Genomic DNA, 16,886 nt, shown 5'->3' with positions numbered 1-16,886 from the left:
GGCTGTGCCACCTGGCTTCTCTCCCAACTGAAAAAGACAGGACCCGAGGGTCTGGAGGGAGAGGGACCTGCCTGGAATGGCAGACGGGTGGGGGCAGTGCTGGGCCTTCTCTCAGCGCAGTGACTTTGAGCCTTGGTGGCGCCTAGGCCTTGTTTCCTCTTCTGGACCCAGGTGCCCCTTCACAGCAGGAGGCTCTGTGCTCAGGTGCTGCCTCTGGAAGCCCCCAGGAGCCCGCCTGTGTCTTTGCGGGGACAGGGTCCTGCCGCCCCTCCAGCTGTCTGCCTGGGACCGTGACTTCAGGGTATTGTCGGAATAAAGCTGGCTCGGTGAGGGGGCGTCCCCAGGCTGCAGATCTGGGCACGTGCTGGTGGGTTCGCTTCTGTGTGTAGACGCTCGGCACCCCGCCTTGCCCAACATGCCCAGCATATATTCTTCCCGCGCTGGAGAGGGCGTGGGGCGGGGCAGGGCTGACACCACGAGAGACCTTCCTGTCCCAAGTGAGGCTTACTGTATGGCCCGCTCCCCCTTCGGACCCCATACCCCTTCTCACAGTGGCCGTGTCCCCTCTTACTAATCTTCATTTGCCACCACCGGTAGGCTCCCCCAGTGTCCAACCTGACCTCTTTCCTCTTCCCTCTGCCCTTCCAAAGTGGTCTTCAAAGCCTCTCCCATGCCTGGGAGGGAGTGGACCGTTTCCCATCAGGTAGAAAGTGGGGCTGAACGTGTGCCTGCAGGCGCTCCTGGGGAGGAGAACTGCACTCTGAAGGCCCCTCTTGGGGAGTCCCTGTGCCCACTGTCAGTGCCCTCTGTCGCTGCTGCTTGCTGATGCACGGGGAACGGGGAGCCAAGAGCCTGAGCTCCAGGTTCGGCCTCCTCGGCCACCTGCCAGCTGGGCGACCTTGGGTGAGTTCCTTACCCTTCCTGAGCTTCACCTTCTCTGTCTGTGAAGTGGGGGTGCTAGCGGTGTGTGCCTCGTGGGGCTCTGGTAAGGGAGGAGTGAGAGCAGCGCTGTGAAGTGCTGTGCCCAGGGGCTCATGGAGGGACAGAGTGACGGAGGAGTGCTCCACACCCATGCCTGTCTGCAGCGTGGTGACAGAGCTGGGCCCTGCGGTGTTTCTCCTTGGCCAGCTGCCAGTGAGTGACATTTTGAGGGTGTTGGGGGGACACAGGGAGGAACGTGGTCTTTTTGCAGGCTCTGTTGTACAGTCTCCCTGGGCTCCAATGTGGCTTCTCCACCACCCAGGGTACCCCTGAGCCAGCTCTGGCCTACAAGTCAGATGTGAATGGAGCACCCAGCTTTTATTTGATTTCAGAAAAATCGAAGTAACTTTTAATAACAGGACGTTTCACACACACTCACACACAAATATGCACATACACACCCCTACACCTCCCTCTTGGGAACTTAGTTCCTTTGGTTTTTGGGCCGGCCGGCAGGCAGGCCACAGTGAGCAAGGCGGAGTGGTGCTCCCATGGTCTGGCTTGTGCTCCCAGTTTGCCGCAGGCCTCACCCAGCCCAGTCATCGCCCGGTCTCTTGCCTTTGCCTTGCAATGGGCAGTTCTCAGATTTCTCAAACTCCATGTGCAGGGCTGCCCCCAAGACCGGATTCAGTGGGTCTGGGATGGGGCCTGGGGACCTGCTTAGGCTCCTTGCACAGACGGTGCTCTGAGACACACCCTCTGGAAGTGAGAACGGTTGAGGGAGCAGGCTATCCCTGAGCACTAAGGGTGCAATCCTGGCAGAGCCACCCTGGGGCCCTGTGGGTGGCTCAGCGTCAGTGGCAGATGTGGGGCCAGGGCCTCAAGAATGGTCAGGGAGGAGGGGACCCTGTGGGGGCTGATGTGCATTTCCTGTTCTGTCCCTGCCGCCCTCCCCAGAGGTACTCTCTGCAAATGGGGCTGGTTTTGTTCCCTGGGCCGGGATGCATTCCAGAGCCTCTCGAATCCCCTGCGGAGGCAGGTGGAGACCCAGCTGACCCCTGAGTCTGCCAGCCGAACATGCCGAACATGCCGCCTTTGACAACTTTGATCCTGGGTGTCCCACCTCTGCTGGTGTGCCCCACACCCTCACCACCCAGCGTGTTCGCGGGACTCCACAAGGGGGCGCCTGAGACCACCGCTCGTGCTTCGCGCCCCGTCGGGGAAGGAGTGGCCAGGCAGCAGGGCCCTGGGAGTCAGGGATGCCAGCGGAGTCTACGATGGTGAGAGGTGGGGGCACTGCCCAGGAAGGGTTGCCTATGAGCAGCCGGGGTGGGGCCTGGGCTGGAGCCTGAGTGACCCCCGCCTCCCCTGCCTCCCAGAACCCTACTTCCCCCACGAAAGCGAATGCTGGGGTTCAAACGACCAGCCAAAGACCCCCTCTCGGCCTTCCTAGCCCCTGTGGCCACGGGCCAAGACCCAGTCCCCTCCTGCCCTGGGCTGGGCCGTCTGCTGGGCTGGTGGTCGGGTGGGGAGCCGTGTCTGGGCAGGCTGTGGTTCCCCAGGGAGCAACCTGCTAAGTCTCCTCCCAGCTGCTGTTGCTGGGTGAAGGGCTGCTGTCCTCAGGGTGCCTTGGGCTCCCGGGCCCCTCGTGCACTGTCAGGGGCTCCCCTGGATTCCTTCTCCCCGGCGGAAGCTTCTTGGAGGCTGTGGAGAGTGGACCGAGGTTAGGTGGGAGCCCAGCCATGGGCTGGCAGTAGTCTGTTCTAGCTCACTGCGATGCTGTGTTCTTGCCCAGGGCCCCGTGGACAGGATTTGGGCGAGGGGAGCTGAGCCCTTGCAAGATGGCACTGGCAGAGTTGACTCGTCTCTGGACGCAGCAGACACTGGGGCAGGGCTGGTCTGATTGGAGGGTGAGTGTGGGCACCTGGTGGGAGGGTGGGCTCTCTGCAGGTGTGTGACCCTGAAGACCATCTGGCCCCAGTGCCTGGATGCCTTGCTGAAGGTCTGGGACCTTCTGGATAAATCAAGCTTCTGGGTGAATGCTCTTAGGATGCCCAAGGCACTGGGGGGTGCCTCCATGGGCCTGGGGTATAGGGGAGGGCCGTCTGTCCTTGGGACCCTTGCAGGCAGGTCCCGCTGAGATGCTGGGCCCTGGGCCCATCTCTGATGCAGAATGAGCTCAAGTTCTGGGTCAGAAGAGTCAAGTTGGAATCCTGACCCCACGTGCCAGCTCTGTGACTTTGGGCAGGTCATCTCACTTCTCTGAGGGCTAGTTTTCCCATCTATGAAACAGCGATGGCCATCCCAGGGCAGGGTGCTGAGCCCCCAGGCAGTGGTTACTGTTTGGCACCTTGAACCTCTGCAGGGCGCTGCCCTCGGCGCTGGTGGTGCTGGCCACAGGCCGGGTCAGGGCCCCGTTCTCACTGAGCAGCGGTGTGTGTGTTGCAGGGTTCGGGTACCTGCTTGGGAGCCCCAGCAGGGAGGACCGGGGACGGGGAAGGCTTGGCTCCGGGCGGGGGTGCCCCAGCACCCCTATGCACTGTGGCCACCAGGAGAGTTTCCCGACACGCCCAGCAGGAAGCGGCTTGAATAAGACAGGCGTGCTGGCCTCCTCCGCCGGGTGCTCCATCACGCACCGGCCGCCGTCACTTTCCCGGCAACAGTGGCATATGGTGGTGGCCGCAGCCCAGCCTGCCTGTCGTGGGCCCGCCTGCACAAACACTGGGGCGGCATCCATTCCGAGCTCAGGTGTTCACAGGCGCCTGGCGCCCGTGGAGCTGCATCTGCGCCCGAGCAGATGCCAAGGTCGTGCTGCTCCCCTCAGGCCAGGGCCCGCTGCTCCCACTGCCCTACAGGCACGAGCCCGCAGGCACCACCCTTGGCCAACAACCGAGCAGCCCCGATGCCTCCTTAGCGGGAGTGGACACCTCCACACCCAGAGGGCTGCACCCTCCGAGCCGCTTCTCTTCGAAGGTGGACAGGAGGGGCCGGGAGTCCCCCCACCACGAGGGATGGGGAGAGCGGCAGGGCTTCAGGGCTCCCAGGCCTGGGGGCTGCTTGTGGCCCAGGAGGCCCCTCTGCCCTGATGACAAAGATGGTGAGAACCAATGTCCTCAGCCTTATCCTGCTGAAATCTCATGCTAGCTCTGGCATTGCCCCCTTTCTGGGGGGAAACTGAGACTCAGGTTGGCCGGACCGGCTCAGGCTGCACACTGAGGCTGAGAAGAGCCAGGATTCATGCTGTCCTGACCTGGGTCCCTCCTCTTAAGGGGCCTGCACCAGGAGAGTTTCAAGGGCTGGTTTCTGGTTCTAAGCAGATAGAAAGGTGGGGTGGGGGCATGGTTCTTTGGCTGCTCCCCTGCCCCCAAAGGCCCCAGCCGCCGTACCTTTGCACCATGGGCCCGAGGCCCGCTTCCTCTTCTGCGGCAGGCCTTGCCCACGCTCCTTGGTGCAGAAGCACCTGGGCCCCTCTCCTGGCGTGCTCAGCTTGGCCCCCACCTCGGAGCTCAGGCCCACCTGAGGGGCGTGGGGGTGTGGTCAGGAGAGGACCTTCCCCCAAGCCTGGGGCAGTCCTGGCTCAGCGGCCCCACCAGAGTGTGCGGCTGGGGACCCACCTCATTGTCCGAGGGGTCCGACTCGTCCAGCTCGTCTGACTCCAGCCCCTGCACTTGGGCCTTGCTGAGCTCTGCAGGACGCAGGGTGTGGGTCAGGCCAGGCTGGGGGCCCTGGAGCCTAGCAGAAGCATAGACCTTTCTAGCAGACCAGACTGGGAGTGACAACTGAAGGAAACTGAGGCACAGAGGGACTGGGTGACCCTCCAGCATCTCCCATCCCCTCTGCAGCGACCCCGCCAGCCGGGCTGTCCCCAGGCTTGGTTGCTCTGTGACAGGGAGTTCACTACCTGGCCTGAAGTCCTAAAGACTAGGACGCTCTTCCCTTCACTACCTACGATCGGAGACGTGCCTGTCCTGGGCTGTTACCTCTTCTCCGGGTCTGCAGCTGGGTGCCAAGCCCTAGACCCAGGGTTTGGCTGGGCAGCCCAGGGGACTGAGCTGGGCCCTAAGACAGACACCCCCCCCCCCCAGCTGATGCTGACCACTGCCCCTCCCTTCCCACTATGACACCACTTCCTGGGTTCTCAGGACCCCAGTTTCTCACCCTTACCTGGGGGGCCATCAGCATCCTGCCCGTGTGGGTCAGCGGGAGGTTTTGGCCTCCCTCTCACCTCAGCTCCCGTCCCGCCTGGAGAGGGCATGTTTCGGTGGGGCCCTGTTAGAGGTTGGGGGGGATCCTGGGGGGAAGCAAGTAAGTGGCTTAAATTCATTTGGGGCAACTGCCCTGCCCCCAGCCCAGTGTTGGGAACGGCCTGTGAGACTCTGGCTGTGCCCGGGGCTGCCACTGGAGGGTTAGCCATCTCCCCTCTAGTGCATGTCAGGCGCCAGGCTTTCTCACGGGTGACCGGCCTGATGGCGCAGACGGAGGAGCGCAGCCTGGGCCCCGGCGGGATGCTGACCTGGGCTGGGGGCATGTGGAGGCCAAGAGCAGGGGTGGGCCCCTTACCGCAGGAGTGGTGGGCTCCTCTGGCTCCGGAGCCCTGGCTCCTGTGGTGCCATTACTGAGTCCCCAGGGTCCAGACTGGGCAGGTGGCTCCACTCCCTGGGGTGGCTCCGGGCTGGGAGTGTGGGCACTTGGGGGGCTGAGGGACCTCGACCGGTCAGGAGGCTTGGGGGCATCCCGGCCCCGGCCCCGCTCAGAGAGGTCCAGGGGCTTGTCTGGGACATAGTCCTGTGTGGCCGTGGCTTCTTTTCCCCTGGGGCTGCCCGCGCCTGTGGGCCGTGTGTGCCCTCCTCCAGAGAGGGCTGCCCCAGCTGCCTCGCCCTGGGGGCCTTCTGAGTCAGAGCTGACTGGTGGGGAGGGTGGGGTCCCCCCCAGTGTGGGCGGGCCCCTCAGCCTGGCACTGCCCGGCCGCCCCTGTGTCCGCAGCTGCTGGGCCAGGAGCAGGTGCAGCGCACCTTCCAGCCGAGGGTCTCGTACGTCCACCAGGGCCCCCGGCAGCCCCAGCAGGCCCACCGGCTCCTCCCAGGCCTCTGCCTCCCCAGCCTTCAGGCTTTGGGGCCGGGGGCCACTGGGGGCTGCGGCGGGGACTTGGGGGCTGCAGTGCGGGCTCTGAAGATGCAGAGACAGGTGACGGTTCAGGAGGCAGAGGCGGTCAGCCTGGAGGGAGCGCTTCAGGGACTCATAGGCTGTGACAGGGGCCCGGGAGGCCCGCACGAAGCTGCAGGATGAGGAGAAGCCCAATTCCTGTGGCCCTGGGTTAGCCCCTGTTTCACAGGTGAGGGCCTGGGGCCCAGAGACGAGCTGCCCCTGGTCACAAGGCAGGTCGCAGAGAGGGGTAGGCCCATGTGGACGGTTGTGGAGGGGCCAGAGGTGACCCGGGGCCTGGGGCTCTGAGGGGGTACTGTGCACGGAGATCTTTCCTCGGGGCCTGGGCTACCTGCGTGTCCGCGACTTACCTGTGTATGCTGCTCTCAGACTCGGAGGATGGTCTTAGACTCCTTCTGACACGGGTTCCTGGGCCTCAGTCCCCATCTGCTGCTCCCACACCGCCCGACCCTGGCCCCTCGGGAAAGGTGGGACTGGACTCGGAGACCGGGTGCTAGGCTGGTGCTGCTCCTGGTGGCAGCAGTGGGTGGGGCCTCACCTGTCCAGGGGGAGGCTGTGCTCATAGGGTGGGCTGGGCGGGCTGCTCCTGGTCAGTGGCAGTGGGGGTGTCCCGTTGGTAGAGCCCCGGTCAGCAGAGCAGGCCTGGGAGCCCGGCCGCACCACGGCGATGGTCCCGTGCAGCTGGTTGGAGATTCGCTGGGGGCTCTGCACGGGGCAGACGGGTCAGCTGCTGCCCTCTCCCCCGTTCTCTCTGCGACTTTGGGCAGGCCACCCCCCCTCCCCCCACCCCGAGCCTCGCCTCCACCCGGTGATCCCTGCGAGGCACAGATCAGGGCCGCCAGCTGCCAGCCTCCCACCCGGTGCTGCTCGGCAGAAAGGAGTCCTCACCATGTCCGGAGCCCGTGTCTCAGGCAGGTTGGCACTCGGGGAGATTTTGGCTACTGGAGATGTCCTGTACCCCGTAGACTTTTCTGTGGGAGGAGGAGCGGTGGGCAGGGCAGATCAGAAGGCCCTTAGAGGGTGGGCGGCTCAGCCCAAACCCCCCCCTCCCCGAGGGCTCCAGGCTCCTCTGCGCCCAGCTTTCTGGTCTCTTGTCCCTCAAAGCAGCTTCTCTCTGGGGACTCGCACCTGGATGGTCGTCCTCGGCCTCCTCGTGGCCTCCCAGGGTCTTCTCCGTGATGGCCTTCCGAGCGCCCGGGGAGGGGAGTAGTAGGGGTGAGGGGGGGTCCGAGGCACCCTCCCTGTATTGGGGCTTGAGCCTGACTCCAGAGGGGAGGCAAAGACAGGGAGGGTGAACGAGGGCCGCGCCCCCAGAGACAATCAGAAAGGCCAGGGCTCCCTCCTGGGGGCCAGGCCAGCCCTGTGGGGACACTCAGGTGACCAGGAAGGAGCCCTCACTGGACGTTGCCTGGGGCTCCACCATCAGTGGCTCATGCCGCAGGGCCGGCTTCTCTCAGATACCAGTGTCCCCGGGGAGTCTCTGGAGTCAGCTGCTGTGGAGCCAGGGGACCCCCCCGCCATGGTTCTGCAGCCTGCTCTCAGCGCCATGTGCTGGGGGCCTGCCGTGGGGAGGGCCCTGGGGACTGAGGCTGTTGGCCCTCCCCACTCACCGCGGGCCCCGAAGCCGCTTCACCTCCTCCTTCAACGTCTCGTTCTCCCCCTGCAGCCGGTGTAACTCGTTGGCTGCAAAAGGCACCGATTAGTGAAGGACGGGGGGAGGGGAGGCTGGGCAGGGGCAGGGAAGTCCCCCTCCGTGACCTGTCCCCAGCTGGGCCACCAGCACTTGGCCTGGGGCTTGCTGGCGGTGGCGGCATGAGTGGATGGGTGAGGCTACTGAGCGAAAGGCACCAGGCTGGAGGCCATAAAAGGTGGTGGGAGCCCACCCCTGCCCCCGGCACCCAGCTTGTCTGGGGCGTCCCCCAAGGGAAAGGGGGCTTGTGCTTCTGCTCCTCATCGGCAGGTGGGACCTCCGGGCTCTGTGGGACCATCTCGTTACAGGGAGGAGGGGTTGGGGGTCCTGAGGGCAGGGGCACCCCCAGCCCAGGTGGCTGACCGCAGAGGGACATGCTGGGGCTGGCTGGGGCTTTGTACCATTGTCTGTTTCCCCGAGACCCCATGTCAGGCTGAGCAGGTCCTGGGGGTCACTGGACCCCCACAGGAGGGGACACCGAGGTGCAGGGCGACAGGGGGCGGGGCTCACTGAGGATGAAGACGTGCTGCAGGCTCTGGAGGAGGGAGTTCTCGAACTCCTGCTGCTTCTTCCTGGCCAGCTCCTGGGTGACCATGCAGCGGTCACACAGGCCAGCCCGCAGCCTGTGGGGGCGGGGGTGAGAGGCCGCTCTGAGGAGGGAGACTGAGGCCCCCAGAGGGGCTGGGACCCTCACCGCCCTGCTCCCAAGATGAGCCCCTGCGATTCCCAAACTGTGGAAGCCCCACCCCACCCCTACCCTGTGGGCTAAGTGCTCCATGTTCTGCTGAGTTTGGGAAGGAGCCTTGCAAATGCACTTGACGCAAGGCTCTGGGAGTCCTGCCGTGGAGACCCCTGCCCGGTTTAGTTCGCCCCAGACCTTCCCGAATGCCCCCTTCCCCAGCCCGCCCCACCCCCGTCCACAGCGCACCTGTTCTCCAGCATGCGCACGTTCTCCTTCAGCGCCTTGTGCTGCTCCCTGAGGTGATGGTTCTTGGCGCAGAGCTCCTCGACCCTCTGGGCGTCCCTGTGGGGACGAGCCGAGGTGGGGGTTCTGCTCTGCCCGGGAGCCCCACGCGGTGTCCGGGCTGGCCCCGCCCCCGGGGTAGGTCCCGGCCGGGTCCTGTTGGGTGCACCCGCTGCGGGGACTTCCTTGCAAGGGCCGTGCTGAGCCCATCAGCCCAGACGGGAGTGTGGCCGGCCGAGTGCACGCGCCCCTCGCCGCATTACAGAACTGCAGCCCCGTAGTGAAACGGGGATGTGAGGAGCCGCCCCACGGGCCTTGGGGTCTCCCAAGCAGCATTCCTACGGATCACTGCTGGCAGCCCGGGTGCCCGGAGCGGGTGCGGCTTGCCCACCGACTGGAGAGTCCCCGTTCGCTCGGGTGGGCTTGGAGGGTGCAGTCCTGGCTGCACCTGCTCCCGGAGGCATGGCCTTGCACGGTGACTCCGCCCAACCCCCCACGCTGAGCCTGAGACTCCCCCCTGCATCACTGGATGATGGCAGGGTTAGTGCCCTGGCCTATGGCCACTGTCTTTCTCATCGGTTTCCCGCTGGGCCCGGGTCTGTCCTGACTCACCGGCACCTCTCTGAGTTCAGCTCCAGAAGCTTATTCTGCAGACCTGGAGGAGTAAGGAAAGGGGTGGGGGTCAGGCAAGGTCACACAGCAGAACCCAGGGGTCCTCCTGTCTCTGGCTGTCAGGCAGGGCTCTCCGTAGACCCCCGCTGCCTGCCTGGACCCCCTCACTGCTCCCTAAGGCCGCCCCGCCTGTTGGGCTCCCACTCTGCACCTGCTGGCAGCTTCCATCCAGTCTCATGGCTGCCTGGGACCCCTTGGGGTCTCTGGCTCTGGGGACTGCCTGGAGGTTGGGAGGGACCCTGACGCTGGGAGTGACCAACCACTTGGCCAAGTCCCGGAGGTGTGTTTTTGGGGGGGCACAGCCAGTGTTGAAATAAAGCAGGATCTTTGGGAAAACCCCAGTAAGAGGTTGCCCTCTGGTTGCAGTCTGACTTGGGCCTGCTGGCCCACAGAGCCCCCCGCATCGCCAGGTCGCTGGGGAGGGGATCCAGGCCCTTGGGCCCTCAGGGTGGTGTGTCAGTGCTGGGGAAAGGTCTTGGGAGGGTCTGGCTGGCGCTGGAGTGAGGGCAGCGGGGTGGCTCCAGCCCTGCGGTTAGGGGGTGGAAAGGGCAGGTGTATGGGCCGCAGCAGAGCTTGGCCTGGGGGTCCTGCAGGTAAGCAAAGGGATTTCAGCTCAAAACCCTGGAATGCTCTGGACAGGCATCCAGAGCCATGAGCTCCCTTTCCTGGAGGTGGGCGATGACACTTCTGTGGGACGCTGAGCACCCCCTGCCCCGCCCTGGGCGAGGGGCCCTTCTCTGCCCAAGCTTTTGGCTCTCCACTGGGGGCATGGTATTATTTCTGCTCCCTGTCAGCTGACCCTTCAGGAGAAGACCCCCCAGGGCCCCACTCAGGGATGCCGATACGTGGAAGCTTTGGACTCTGGGTTGGGACTCCCTGTCCGGGCCTGGAAGGCAGGATCCCCAGGTCTGGCAAGAGTTGGAGGTGACCTGTAGGAGCACGCTGACCTGGCCCACCCATCCCCATGACACTCACCTCGGACCTCCTTCTCGTGGACCTCCTTCAGCCTGTTGAGTGACTCCGTGAAGCTCTCCATGGCTCCCAACGGCTCTGGCCCAGACCCCTCCTTGCTCAGGGTACAGCGACGGCCTCTCGGCCTCTACGGCCCCTCTGTTCCCAGCCTGGAGAGGAGGAAGAGGGGAGAGGTCATGTTGGCTTGGGAAGGGTCTGGGGCCCCATGTGGATACACGTGCAGATACCGTTCTACAGAAACACACACACCAGCCTCATCTGCTCAAGGAGGCGGGCCCCGTAGTGAGAGGCCCAAGGAGGGGGCAGGAACCCCTCTGCAGAGGGGCACTGATTGCTGACCCCATCCCCCTCCTCCCCACAGGTCCTCAGAGGCACCTAGTTGGGTCCTACACACCCTGAGGTCCACTGCCTGAGACTGGGATTAAGGGACCCGGAGGCCCGAGCCCTGGGCACCCTGGCCCTCACTTCCTTCCAGGCCTTTCTGAGACTCTGCCAGCCTGGAGAGGTCTCAGGCAGGCAGCCAGTTGGGAGGAGTGAGCTCACAGGGCTGTGGGTCCCCACTCCCTCCCCTCCCCTGCCACTGTCCCTGTGGCCACAGACTGGCCCCAGGCCTGGGAGGCTGGGCCATGGGGCAGGAGGCCAGGCCAGGCCTGGCCTGCATTGGCTCCAGCACCCATGACGTGCTCTGTGAACCTGAGCTGCTTGCAAGACGCAGAGCCCTTCTGGGAAAGTCTCCGTTCCAGCTCCTTCTGGGAGAGGAGGGATGCTGCCCTCACTGGGGTGGGTGCTGGCCACCACGCCCAGACCTCTGCAGCGGGCTGCCATTTGCTCGGGCCGCGTGCTGTCCTGGGCCGGGTGGCGTGCCGGGGGCGAGCGTGCATGCGCTATGTGTGTGCTGCAGGGGTGGCGTGAGCGTGCGCACGCGTGTGTACGTGTGTGCTCTGTGGGTGGTGCGTGGCGCCGAGGCCCCAGCATTCCTTTGCCGTGTTCGCCTTGGGTCTGAGTAATCGTGGTGCTCATGCTGACGCTGGCCTGCGTTTAGCGAGGCTGAGCCGAAGCCCTCCGGCCCCACGGCGGGGCTGGCGCTGTGCGGAGCAGGGCCCCATGCTCTGAGTCTCTCAAAGAACAGAGTGGGTCTTGTCCTGGCCCACCTGGGGCCAGAGCCTGCCTCTTCCTCTCTGGATCTCACCACCAGGCCAGGGGAGGCAGCCCCTCCTGGTCCTCAGCCCGAGGAGCCCGGGGGTCGGCTGGGCCCTGCCAATAGGCGGCTGAGCTCCTGACCTCCTACCCCTCGCCTGCTGGCGTCCCACACCCACCGGTCAGCAGTGACTGTTGGCTTGCCTCCTACGTCCACCCAGACCTCACCCTTCCCTCCTCGCCACACCCGCCGGGGCCCACGCCACCCCGTTCCTTGAGGACACAGTCTCAGCCCAGCCGTGATGCAGGCCCCCGAAGACCTCTGCTCACACCTGCCCGTGGCCCCATCAGTCCCGCCTGGGCCCAAGTTCTTGCCGTGGCTGCCCAAGGTAACAGTGTCTCATCTGAATTTCAGTGTACACGGAAGACACACAGCACACGAGTTTGTAGCAGCACCGAGGAACAGCCCCGAACTGGGAACCCCCACACACCACGGCCAGTGGCCTCTGCTGGGAGGAATGGCCACTCCCTGCCCTCAGGGGCCAGACGCCGTGGCACCCCGCGGTGGGAGCCGGCCTGATGTGGGGTTCATGCACATGGAGCGTGGCAGAGGCATGACGCTCTGGGCTCTTGGGAGCTGGGGTGGTGGTCACTCTGGGTGCGGGACTGGGGGGCGTCCCTGACTGAGGGGAGCAGACCCCGTGGCTCCAGGAGAAGCCACAGGTCGGGGCCGGTCGGGGCCAGCCGGGGCTTCCGGAGCCGCCCGAGGGAGACTGGACGGCGGAGTCTGGCTCTCAGCAGGCTCTGTGCGCCTGGGGTCGAGCTCAGAGCACCGGGAAGCATTGGCCGGAGGACAGAATGAGGTCCTGCAGTGGCTGTGGGAGCCAGCTGGGCAGGGCTGGCTGGGGTGTGGTGGGAAGGTGGGGCTCCCTAACGTGTTCTGAGGACCCGCCCCGGCTCTGGGCCACTCCCAAGTGATGGCCGGGGGCCTGGGGCTGGCTGCTGGGAGGCTGTGCGCTGAGCGGCGAGGGGTCAGGAGCGTCCCACACCCCGAGGTCAGGAGCTGACGCTCACCCAATGAGGGACATCCTTGCAGGTTAGGGGGCCAGACCCTAAATTCTAGGGGTTGGGAGAGACCAGAGCTCGAGTGGGTATAAGTCATAGGCCCGGCCCCATTGCCAAGCGCGATGCCTGCCGTCCCTTCCTTTATAGCCTGTCTAACCCCGGCCACGCTGGGAGGAGCCTGCTCTCCAAATGGGGAAACCGAGGCCCAAAGAGGTAGTGTCGTATTCCCCAGCCACCCCGTGGGAAGTGGGACCCGGGGTTTGAACTCGCGCTGGGGTCTGCAGACTCTGTGCCCCTGCCCTGCACGGACCAGAGACGAGTTCCCCGCGGCCCTGACACGCTGCCTGCGGTGTTGTTCATCTCGTGGCAGGACCCTGGGAGCTAAGGCAGTGAGCAGAGGCCCCTGGAGGCTCTGGCTGGGGCAGGCAGGGCGAGGAGGGCCGGGCAGCGGCTGGGCTGCAGGGCTGGGAATCCCACCCCGACCCGCCAGGCAAGCAGCTCTCCCCCCGGCCCGTAAATGAGCCGTCCAAGAAGCCGACGGAGCCGTAGGTCTGGGAGAGGCCAGTGCGGGCTCTGAGTCTGAGCGGGAGGTGGGCACTGTTCCCGATGACAGTGCTAGGGTGTGCAGGCTGGGCTGCTGGGCTCTTCCCCCTACCCTCGGGCCCCTTCTGCACCCCAAGCCCCCTCGGGCCCCACCTGGCTGCTCCTCTTGGGGTGTCTGAGGACAGGAGGAGACACTCTCCTGCATGCTGGGCAGGGGAACAGCAGGGACACAGGAGCAGCAGGGGACAGCAAGGACACTGGGCAGGAACGCCTGGTGGCTGGAAGCAGAGCCAGAAGGGGTGCATCATGGGGGCAGCCTCTCCTCTCACCTCCTGCGGAGGCCCAGAGCCGTCCAGTCCATGGGAGACGGTGCCATGGGGATGGTGAGACTTCCCCGGGTGCTCAGGTGACAGAAATGCATTGGCCAAGGCAAAGGAGACAGAGTGTCTTCTGGGGCAGAACCCTGTCCCAGCCTCCAGTCTCCTGGAGTGTGAGGGGAGTCCCAGCAAGGGGTGGAGGTGAAGGGAGGCAGGGGGGTGAAGTCCGCAACCTCTGGTACTTTGGGCAAGAGGAGCCGAGGCTGTGGTAGCGTGTATGGCCTCCCATAGAGGCTCCGCGGGCCAGGTCTCCCCGGTAGGCTGCTCTGTGTTTGCTGGGAGTGCTGAGAGCAGCTGTGGGGCCTTAGGGGTTCTGGGAAGCCAAGGTCCAGGGGGCTTACGGGGGCGGCAGTGGGGCTAGCATGGGGAGCCGCTGCAGGGCTCCGGAGCTAGGAGGCTACCTCTGGGCCTGGGTGGCTGGGGTGCAGCTGGGGAGAGAGGCCTGAGCTCTGCTCCTTAGGACCCCCAGACAGGCCCAGAGGTAGCCCAGCCCTCCCACCCTGGACGCCCAGCCTGGAAGGTCTCTGCTGGGGCTGAGTCCCCGGGGGGAGCAGATGGGAGGAAGGGCAGACGGGTCAGCCACGGCCATGGCCCTGTGCATCCCCACCTACCCTGGGCAGAGGCGTCCTGGGTCACAGCCCTGGCTTCGGTCCCCATCCTGCCTCTATCCTCTGTGTGACCTGGGCAAGGGCTTCACCTCCCTGGGTCTCAGTTTCCTCACTGGGGGGTAATACCACCCGCCCCACAGCTGGCTGTTACATGGCTGCTTTCTATCAAGTGATGCGGGTCCAGATGATGCCTTTCCAGGTGACGCGTGCCTAGGTGATGAGTGCTCAGCCAGGAGCCTGGCAGGCCGAGTGCTCGGCTAAGTGCAGACGGAGACCCCCGTGTCCCCTGCCTGCGGTCCCTCCTCAAGCACCGCCCTCTCACGCGGCCCCAGGTTCCTCATAGTGCAGCTCACAGGCTGAGCGGCAAAGCCCACAGCGATGCATGCGGGTTCTTGCCCTGCTCCCGGGCCAGCCCGGCCCCTGGGCTCCTCTGCTGTCGGAGCGTGTGAGAGCGGGGCTCCTCAGCCCCTGGCCTGCTCCCCTTGTTGGGGCCGCCCCTGCTCCACCAGGCCCCTCGGGTGCAGGACAGGTAGGTCCCCTGCCCCCGACGCTGCTCCTTCTCTGAGGTCGCTCTTGTCTGTCTCTCCACCCACCCGTAAAACAACGACGACACAGCCGTCAAAGTAGCGATGACCGCTGCTCCTGAGCGTCCAGTCCGCGCTGGGCACGGCGTGCTCTGTGCGAGCTAGCCTCAAGGCAGCTGAGACGCTCCAGGGTCTCCCTCTACCCTCTTGCGGGGGGCTCTGGCGATGGGCAACCCTTCCACCGCAACTCTGGCCAAGTCATGTGCCTGGTTGTGCCTCCATGTCCCCGTCCCTAAAACAGACAGTGGAGGTCCGCAGCACCTGGGCCGTCAGGACTCCTTGCACGTGGACAGGCCGCTGGGGGTCAGGGGCCAGCTTGGGAGCCCTGGGTGCCAGCCACCTGACGGGAGCGTCATGTGCACCTGCTCCCCAGATCTCACGCTCACCACGAAGTTACTATGACAACCCCATTTCCCAGATGGGGAAACTGAGGCTCAGAGCAACATCACCTCTTCATGGTCGCCAGCTTGCCATGGGCACAGCCAGGGCCTCCTAGCAACTCCGGGGCTAGTTCACGTGCAGACGGGTGTCACTGCTGGGGTGGGTTCTAACGCTGCCGGACACGCGGACCCATGACACACCCAGGGAGGCAGCAGCGTCCTAAGAGAGTCCTCACACACGTCGGTGTGCACCCCAACCAAGAGACGCCACACACACGTGTGGCATCCTCCGTCACCTCCTCGGCCGCGCACTCAGCCCCGCACAGGCCCAGGGAGGGCGGCACACGCGCGTGCACACATGCGCAAACGCACATGTTGTTGTGTATCCACGTACACGTGCGCACACGCACAGAGGAGCAAAGCAGGTGTGCGCTTGCTTGGCGGCTCAGGTAGCTGCAACCTGACTCCTTGAGGATGGGCTGGCCCTCCGTGGCTGTGCCCTCACTGCTTCCACCCTGAGGCCTGGCCGGGGGGGCTGAGCAGGACCCGCGTCCCTGTTTGTCTTTCTGGGGACACCGAGCGGGGGCAGCCGAGGGTCCCACGGTGCCCAGCACTGAGTTGGGGCGGCTGCACTGTGCACTCCCCTCACTCCCGTGGCCTCACCCCTTTGCCCTGCGAGGGTCTAGGCAGTGGGGCAGGTCCGGGATGGAGTGCCTGGCCACCGGCCCATTCCCGGTGCCCCTGGAGCTTCCCCGGATGACAACTTCCTGGTGCGGTGCTGTCAGGCCCGGCACGGCCTTTCTGCACCCCGACCCTCTGCCCAGGAAACCCATTGAGGCTGAGACCCTGGACCGGGGTGCCCTGGGGCAGGTGGCTGTGCCTCTCAGCCAGTCTGCTGACCCCCGCCTCCTGCTCAGCGAGCAGGGGCTGGGGCTCCTGCCTTCCTGGCAAGCACCCCCCAGGGACCCCTGTCCCCCTCCTCTCTCCCCTCCTGGTGGTTGGAGCTGCCAGCCCCGGGGTCCCCGGGTACTCACATGGACCCTCACGGCAGCGACCTCCGCGACCTCGTGAGCCGAGTGCTCCCCACCTGAGGGAGACAGAAGTGAGCAGTGCGTGAACTTGCACGGGCAACAAGACACAATTTTGGCCAAACCCGCTTGACAGGTTTTTAGTTCTCTCAGCCAGGAGCAGAAAGGAGGCAGAGCGGGCCCAAAGCTGCCCAACGGGTTCTGCCTTCACACAGAAAGTGGCCAAACGGGTCGGGGCTGAACCCACACAGACCGGGGATTGTTTCCCCATAATCACCAAGTGGCCTGTGCCTCTGGTCCGAGCCTGGCCAGTTAACTAGTCCAGGGGCCGGGGACTTGAGGGCCCCATGGGGAGGGTGGCAGGGGTGAGGGGGCACAGGGCAGGCCAGGGCAGCAGACCCGCTAGTCTTGTCTCCTCAGGGCAGAGGCCTGCAGTGGCCCTCTTGCCTCACATCCTGGCTCAGCATGGGCTGACCTTTCTGGCCTCAGTTTCCCTGTCCGTGCAGCGGGGCCGATGAGAGCAGATGTGTTCCCATGAGAGCTCAGGAGATGGAAATCCAGAGCTGTGGTTGGAAGCGTCCCTACTGGGTCTGGAAAACCTCTCCCAGAGGGCGGGAGGGCCCAGATCGGGAGCATCTCTGGGTCTCAGGGCAGGCTGGGGGCGCCCAGTGGGGCTGGGTCCAGGGAGGGCTGCCGAGCTGTGGGAGGAGCCAGGCGCTGTTGCTTCTCTTCGCTGGGATGTTGCGGTCTGCACTCCTGCAGAAACCATCTAGCCTCTGAGG

General features: G+C 65.2%; 1 protein-coding gene across 1 annotated transcript; it reads right to left on the bottom strand.

Moving 5' to 3' along the window:
- Positions 1-1,297: 1,297 nt before the first annotated feature.
- RBBP8NL (RBBP8 N-terminal like) lies at positions 1,298-16,240 on the bottom strand. Its single transcript, XM_087853445.1, has 14 exons — positions 16,111-16,240; positions 10,386-10,531; positions 9,351-9,393; positions 8,703-8,798; positions 8,285-8,397; positions 7,695-7,767; positions 7,213-7,343; positions 6,973-7,055; positions 6,623-6,789; positions 5,482-6,196; positions 5,080-5,212; positions 4,536-4,606; positions 4,308-4,437; positions 1,298-2,625 (listed from the first exon to the last, which is right to left on the bottom strand). The coding sequence occupies exons 2-14, from the start codon at positions 10,444-10,446 to the stop codon at positions 2,495-2,497; spliced, it is 1,947 nt and encodes a 648-aa protein (XP_087709571.1). The 5' UTR covers positions 10,447-10,531; positions 16,111-16,240; the 3' UTR covers positions 1,298-2,494.
- Between the last annotated feature and the right edge of the window lie 646 nt (positions 16,241-16,886).

This window comes from Ursus americanus, chromosome 22 (assembly GCF_024610735.1).
Source record: "Ursus americanus isolate L20-20 chromosome 22, mUrsAme1.1.p, whole genome shotgun sequence".
NCBI classification, from domain to species: Eukaryota; Metazoa; Chordata; class Mammalia; order Carnivora; family Ursidae; genus Ursus; species Ursus americanus.
This window is presented reverse-complemented; position numbering and strand designations above follow the sequence as displayed.